General features: G+C 58.2%; 1 protein-coding gene across 2 annotated transcripts; it reads right to left on the minus strand.

Moving 5' to 3' along the window:
* Positions 1-2,001: 2,001 nt before the first annotated feature.
* Positions 2,002-7,411, minus strand: LINGO4 (leucine rich repeat and Ig domain containing 4). 2 transcript variants are annotated; one of them, XM_014528681.1, is made up of 2 exons: positions 7,313-7,411; positions 2,002-4,583 (listed from the first exon to the last, which is right to left on the minus strand). In XM_014528681.1, exon 2 carries the CDS (start codon positions 4,568-4,570, stop codon positions 2,786-2,788), a length of 1,785 nt encoding a protein of 594 aa, XP_014384167.1. In that variant the 5' UTR covers positions 4,571-4,583; positions 7,313-7,411; the 3' UTR covers positions 2,002-2,785. The 2 variants fall into 2 exon arrangements, with proteins under 2 accessions (XP_014384167.1, XP_005880685.1); XM_005880623.2 differs by having other exon boundaries at positions 2,002-4,658.
* Between the last annotated feature and the right edge of the window lie 32 nt (positions 7,412-7,443).

A 7,443-nucleotide genomic window follows, 5' to 3' on the forward strand; every position in this document is an offset into this window, starting at 1 on the left:
AACTCCATTCCCCCCTCCCCCAGCTCCAATGTGTTTCTTGAGCGGTACTTGCCCATCTCTGTCAAGGAGGTCCTAGTCTGTGCCCAGAGTTGTAATGATTAGGGCTGTGCTGTCCAACACACTGGCCACTTAAAAGAAAGTAGTGGGCCCTGGCTGGTTTCGCTCAGTGGAGAGAGCGTTGGCCTGCAGACTGAAGGGTCCCAGGTTTGATTCCGATCAAGGGCACATGCCCAGGTTGTGGTCTCAATCCCCAATAGGGGGCGTGCAGGAGGCAACCAACTCAGGAGTGGAATTTTACATTTATTCAATTTTAATTCATGTAAATGTGAAAACCAATTCTTGATTTTGTCATTGTAAAACTTTTAATATGTTTGGGACAGCTTGGATGTGTGAATCAACTTTTTCAACAGTGAATTTTATGAAATCTAAATACAGATCAGATATTTCTGGTGAAAATTTACTGATTGAATTGGAATGTGCTGTAAGTGTGAAATATACACTGGATTTCAAAGACCTAATATGACAGGACAATGTTCATCACTAATGTTTATATTGATAATATATTGAAATAATAGTCTGGGTAAATTAGGTTAAATTAAATAAAATGTATAGTATTAAAATAATTTGGGTGTGTTTCTCTTTGCTTTTAAATGTGACATTAGAAAATTTGACCTTACACCTGCGACTCGTACGTACTCTGCTTCTGTTGGGCTGCCCTGGAGCCCCTGGGACACAGGCAGCAGCACCTCCTGCTCCAGACACGCACCATCTGTGCCCTGTCCCCACCGCCTCAGGGGGCTGCTCTGACAGCAGTGCGGCTTCCGCTCTCCTCTGCATTGCAGAGTAGGCAACTCGAGTGAGAAACACTAGCACCTGACCCCGCTGCCAACCTAATCAGATGCTGGCAGAGCATTTGGGAAGGAGGGACAGGGCTGTGACCCGCCAGGGAAGCCTTCCTGGGGTCTTAGGAGCCGGAGAGGGAGTTGTTGGGATGCGAAGAGAATGGTGTGCAAGGTGGGGGTAGGGTTGGAGGCTCAAGGGTACCCATTTCTGAAGATGGTTGATTCTCCAGCTTCAATCTCCCAAACTGCGGGGTCTCACATTCACCTCTGCCCCACTGAGGAGCTGTCCTGGCGGTTGAGTCCCCCTGTATCCTGGTGGTGCCGGCTCCTCTCCCTCCCTGGGGACTGTAACGAGTGGTCTCCGCAGGACAGGGACAGCAGCAGCAGGAATCAGCCGGGAGGCTCACGGTGCTGTAAGGGGGGTGAGGGTGGTGGGGGCTCCTGGGGTGGACGCCCTGCAGATGCTGCTGCGGAGAGGCTTGCCAGGGCTGTGAATCTCCACTCTTGGCCCCTCCTCCCTGCTCCTTTTCTCTCCCTTCACTCTTCCCGTCTCGGCTGCTGTCCCTTGAGCGCTCAGCATCTCTACTTTTTCTGGCTCCGCTCTGCCCTCTATTTGAAGCGCACTCAGAGGCCGTCAGCATCTCGAGCTCCCGCCCCGCCTCTGCATCAGAGGTCTCTGTCTGACAGTGGCCTCACTCCGGAGACGGCTTCCCGCTGGGGCTGCACTAAACCCGGACTGCACGGGGGAACTGCGGAGGGCAGTGAAGTGCAGCCAGAGGCTTTCCTGCGGCTGCCTCTACCTCTACTTTTCCCTACAGCTCGCAGCCCCTCCTCCCTGTTCCTCCAAGCCCAGCCCTGCTCTGTTCTGGGTCTCTCTCCTCTGGCAAGGGCAGATTTTGCTTTTGTTAGTCATTTTCTAGGCGTTCCCCTCGTGCCTTCCCTGCAGGGCAGTAGGGATCTGTGACAAGGGAATGAGAGGGAGATCCCAACTGGAATGAGGATAGAGGGTCGGAGCTGGGTGTCCTGGATCGGAATTCTGCAAAGGGACCCCTTGGGAGGTGGAGGATTGCTCCGCCCACCCCAGAGACGGAGAGTATGTTAAAGGGTTAAAACGGAAATGGGCTAGGAGCGCTGCTCTCCCCAGACCTGGCTGGTCACCTTTTGCATAAACCCCTGCTGATTACATTTAGGCAAGGCCGTTGGGATACTTGCTCAACGGGCAGGAAGGATAGGAAGGGGGAGATTTGACAGCAATAGGGGCAGGAAAAGTCTGAAGTAAAGAAAACTCCAGAAATCACGATTAGTCTGGGCTGCTACTGTCAGGGCCTTCGGGCAGCAGGTTTAATGATGCGACAGACAGAGGCCGGGTGTGGAGGCTCATGCGGACACAGTGCCAGGGTGTAGTCTGTCCTCCCCCATCCCGCACTCACCTCCTCTTCTCCTCAGCTGCGGTCCTCGGCCCTCTTTCCTTCTGCCTGGGGGAGGGGATGGAGGAGGAAGAGGGGGAGACCACCTGGTTGAGGAGCAGAGACTCCAAGAAGCAAATGGCACTTCCCTCTGAAGTAATCGTATAGCTGTGGTTGGCAATTGCTATTGCTTATTGAAGCCCAGAAGTATGTGTAAAGAAAGCCTGATGGGTGGACGAGCAGACTGGAGCCCTGGGTATAGTTCCTGCTTTGTGTATTGTGGGGCGAGGGCTGGGCTGACTACAGGGTCTCCACACCAGCTCCCTGGGGCCCTCGGGGAAGAGATGACAGTGCCATCCTCAGACTGCAGCAGCACGAGGCAGACTAACCGGAGGTCCCATAGCGCGGGCACGGTGCAGGCAGGAGGCCTGGGACGCCTGTGCTGCTTGGGACTGGGTTCTGGCCTAAGCGGCCGTGGGTCCTCCCCCTTTGGTATCTGAAGCTGGCTTGGCTGGGTCCCCAGAGTGAAAGGAAAGGTCAGAAGAGCTTGGCAGTGACCCGGTTTCCCCCAGAGTTCTTATCCCCAGAGGGCCGAGGTGCCACAAAGTCAAAGGTCATGTGATGCTTGACCCGACCTTTGCCCTTGCTCCAGAGGGCAATGAGGCCAAAGCAGAGGGTCACAGAGGTGAGGAAGGGGAGGAAGCCCACCGCCAGCACCATAGCTACCCCTCTGCTGTCCAGGAAGAAGGGCCCCGGGACCCCTGGCGCGGTGATGTTGGGGTCAAAGAGAGTGCCGTTTGGCGGCTCAACTTGGATGACTTCCAGCCAGGTCCTCAGGGAGTCATTCCCAGCGACGTTGCTCACCACACAGACATAGGCCCCTCTATCCCGTAGCTGCACCGAGCGGATCTCCAGGGTCCCGTCCTCGAGCACCCGAACTCTCCCAGCCCTCCCCAGCCAGGCCCCCGGAGGCCTCATCCAGGAGACGGTGGGGGCTGGGTCTCCATCCCCAGAGCAGGAGAAGACAGCGCGCCCCCCCTCCTCGGCGATGACCCAGCGAGGCCCAGACTTTTGGATCAGGGCTGGTTGGCAAGTGAAGTGCCCTGGAGGGAGGATGTCGGAGAACTCCCGCAGGCTCTTCCCCTGGACATGCCGAGGGCCAGCACAGGCAGGCGGCGACGTCCCGAAGTCCAGGCGGCGGCGGAGCCGGAGCAGCCAGAGGAGGCGGCAGTCACAGGTCAGGGGGTTGCCAGACAGCTTCAGGGTGACCAGTTTATCTGGAGAAGGGAAGGCTGTCTCCTCGAGTGTCTGAAGGGCATTATCCGCCACGTCCAGGAGGTGGAAGGCGGTCAGGCCGTGGAAGGCATGGGCGGCGATGGAGGTGAGGCAGGCCCCCGACAGCCGCAGCTCCTGGAGGCGCACCAGCGGACTGAGCCTCCGGGCGGGGATGGCCGAGATGGGGTTCTGGGAGAGATCCAGGACCCTGAGGAAGCTCAGGTGGCGCAGCGCCTGGAAGGGCACGGAGCTCAGATTGCAGCGGGTGATGGCCAGGCTGCTCAGATTGAGCCCAGCCAGGCTCCCAGGCTCCAGGGCCTCCAGAGCGGGCCAGTGGTGGATCTCCAGCTCCTTGAGCTGCCCCAGCCCCTGGAGCGCCCCCGCCGGCAGCCTCCCGATATCCAGTTCTCGAAGCCGGAGGGACACTAGTTCAGGGAGCCGGGCCAGGGCCAGGCCAGGCACCGTGCTGAGGTTGCAGCGCTCCAGGGTGAGGGCGCTCAGCTTGGCCAGCCCGGCGAAGGCCCCCGGAGCCACAAACACCAGGTGGTTGTCCCCAACCTCCAGTTGCTGGAGGCTGCCCAGATCCCCAAAAGCTCCATCAAGGAAGAGGACAATCTGGTTGAGGCGGAGGTCCAGCACGGTGAGGGCGGACAGGCCCGAGAAGACCCCAGGCCCCATGATTCGCAACCGATTGCCCTGCAGCCTCAGGGTGAGCAGGCTCTGCAGGCCGTGGAAGGCCCCGGGCTCCAGGCTGGACAGCTGGTTGTAGCTGAGGTCCAGTTCCCGGAGCAGGCCCAGGCGAGAGAGCATCCCCTGCTGCAGCCCCCACAGACGGTTCCCACTCAGGTCCAGGAGCTCAGTGTCCAGTGGGAGGCCCCCGGGCACAGCCTCCAGCCGCCGGTGGGCGCAGAGCACTGCCCGGGGCTGGGAGGTGCAGTCACACACAGCAGGGCAGCCGCCACTGCTCCCTGCGGGCAGGAGGAGCAAGAGCAGGAGAGGTGGCCATGGGGGCCGGGCTTGCTTTGGAGCTACTGTGACGGCAGCCATCCCCTCTTCAGTCCTGGAACAGATGATGACATGGCCTTTTTTGGAAAGTGGCTTCAGATGATGGTGACCCTGGGCTTCCCCGGACCTCCTTAGGGGAGAGAGAGAGAGAAGGGGGGAGCAGAGAGAGAGAGAGAGAGAGAGAGAGAGAAAGGAGAGAGAGCCACCACCTCAGAACTGCCGGGAAGTGGGGCACAGACCAGGAGGAATTCTGGTGTGTACCTCCTGGGGGCTTCTTTTTGGGGAAGCTCTACTTTCCCTTCCTCCCGGTCCTGGGTGCCTGCAGGTCAAGTGGAACCCTAGTCAAGACTGAATTCTGGCCCAGCTGGCGTGGCTCAGTGGCTGAGCACCGACCTATGAATCAGGAAGTTACGGTTCGATTCCTGGTCAGGGCACATGCCTGAGTTGCGTGCTCGATCCCCATTGGGGGCCTGCAGGAGGCAGCCAATCGATGATTCTCTCTCACCATTGATGTTCCTATCTCTTTCTCCCTCTCCTGTCCTCTCTGAAATCAATTTAAAAAATATTTTTAAAAAACTGATTTCTGTGGGAAGTTTTATGGGACTGGACTGGGATAGGAAGCAGCAGGAGGCAACTTTGAGTCTCCCTGTAACGGGTTTTCCCCTGTACCTGTGAGATCCAGAAATGCTTCAGGTCCCTTATCTGCTCTTCCCAAGCTCCGTTCTCTCCCTCTCTTTCCACCCTCTCCTCCCATATTATCTGCCTGTAGTTTTGTTGAAGGCTCAGGGGGATCATAACCTTGGATCCTGATTGGAGAGAGGCCTTACCATGAGTCCATCGCCCAAAGCTGGGAACTGTGCGGGCCGCAGCCCCCCAGCCTCCACTGACTGCCTGTCTGCCTTCCTTTAAGCTGGCACAGAGCCTGAGGCTCTGGACTAGCGAGATCCACTCTCCCCAGAATGCTGTGTGGACCACAGCCAAGCGGCACATTAGCTGTGGCACAGGACACAGGGCCCACTTGAGCCCCTCATAAGAACCCCAAGGGCAACCCCGCCTCCCCAGTAGATGATGTTGGGTATGTGAGATGCCCAAGTTTGGAGTTTTGTTGCTTGGTCCTCAGACTTAAGCTTCTTCTAGGCCCCTTCTTCATGGTGCTTTGATTCAAGTCCAGTGTGTGAATCTGAGGGAAATCTCTTGTCCCTTTTGGCTTCAGCCTCCTGAGCAATACACAAGGGACAGATTGCAAGCCAGGGAGACAGAGAAACGTACAGGGTGGGGGGGGGACAGCACCTGCTCAGACAGGTGGGTGGGGAGCAAGGCGGCCCTTGGCAGGCACAGCAGATCTCTGGGCACAGGCTGCGTGCGCAGCCTGTTCACTTAAAGTGGGTTTCTGGGTGCCAGGGGTGTGGACAAAGTCAGGAAGGCTCTGATTACAGTGCCCACTGGGCACCGACTGAGGTGATGGAGGAGAAGGTGATGAGAGGAGCCCCTGACACCCTGTCCAATGCCAACAGGGACCCCCCAGGGAGGGGAGGGTTTGGAATTGGCAAGGGCTGGCCAGATGGAGGCAGGATGCCCGGGTTTCTTTCTGGCTGCAGATTCTGGTCACCTCTGGGCTTCCAGGTTTCAGGCTTTCTGGCCCTCACAGGGTTAGCTTGCTACTGCACGCCTCACTTTCCCCCACGCGGAACTCAGGAGAGGCAGTTTGCGAGGTGGTAGGATTCCTTCTCCTTCCCTTCCCACTCGACACTCTCCTCTAGAAGGGTCGTTGTGGTGGCTGTCCTATAGCCACTCCAGACGTGCAGGAAATGGAAAACTGAAGAAAGAGGCCCAAACAGTAGAGGGATATAGGACACTATTCTGAGGCTTGAGCTTGAGAAAGAATGGCATGGGGCGGGCACGGGGCGGGCAAGGGCTGCTGACCAGCCTCCTCTCGCCCCTATGCCAACCCCACAGGTATCGATGGCCTGCTAAGAGCCACTCCAGCCTGTCTCATTCTCCCTGTGCCTGCTCTGGGAAGTCCACCCGGCAGCTAGCACTTTGTCACCACCAGCCGCAGTTCCTGCTCATCCCTCTTGCTCTGCACTCAGCAGAAGTGCAGCGAAGCGTGCAGCCCAGCTTCCCTCCTTCCCTCCTTCCCTCTGCCGCCTGTTCCCTCTTCGTTCCCAAAGCCTCCTGGGCCCGGGGCTGCGGGATCTGGGGCCAATCCATTTTCTTTATTTATAAGGTGGCTAATTTCATCACGGGCTTCCCTTGCCAATTTCCATGGCTACAGGACTGGCTTCTGGCCACTTTGCAGGAAGAAATCGGTGTCAGAACCACTTTTCTCTCTCCTCAAATGGGCTGGGGGCTGGGGCGCCATCCCCTCAAGGAATGGGGTGCTGTCTTGTCTCTCTGTGGCCGTCCGGAACACATTTGCACCTGGAGAGCCTCTTTAAGGCAGACCTCGCTGAGACATGGGGACCTGCGTGGGGAGGGGGCTCCAAGAGGAAAGATTTCTGGAATAGCCACACTGCTCGTTGGGTGGGAAGACACTTCTCAGAGAGAGTGAGCCCGGGGGAGCTGAACGGAGGTCTCCTTGGAGTCCCTGTCCCCAGGGGCACTTGGGACATCTTAGTTCTCCCACAAAAGTCCTGTGGGGCCAGGATCGATGGTTACCTGGGGGGCGGGATGGAGGTGGGGCTACAAACCCTCTAGCCTTGACCGGCAGGGGTCTGGCCTTTTCTCTGAGAACGCTATGGAGAAGGGCAGTTGCAGCCCCGGACGGGAGGCGGGGGCACTTACCGGAGAAGCTGGAGGGCCGCATCAAGTTGGGCGCCGCATCTGTCCAGGGCTGGGGGCTCGTCCCATTCGAGCCGCACCTGGGTCCGCACCTCCCCTGGTGCTCACTCCCACTGCCCCCCACCCGCCTGCCC

The sequence above is a fragment of the Myotis brandtii genome, unplaced genomic scaffold (genome assembly GCF_000412655.1).
Source record: "Myotis brandtii unplaced genomic scaffold, ASM41265v1 scaffold643, whole genome shotgun sequence".
In the NCBI taxonomy this organism is placed as follows: Eukaryota; Metazoa; Chordata; class Mammalia; order Chiroptera; family Vespertilionidae; genus Myotis; species Myotis brandtii.

What these genes read in the sequence shown, in the direction of transcription:
- LINGO4 (XM_014528681.1), bottom strand. Translation starts at nt 4,570, where the DNA reads ATGGCTGCCGTCACAGTAGCTCCAAAGCAAGCCCGGCCCCCATGGCCA.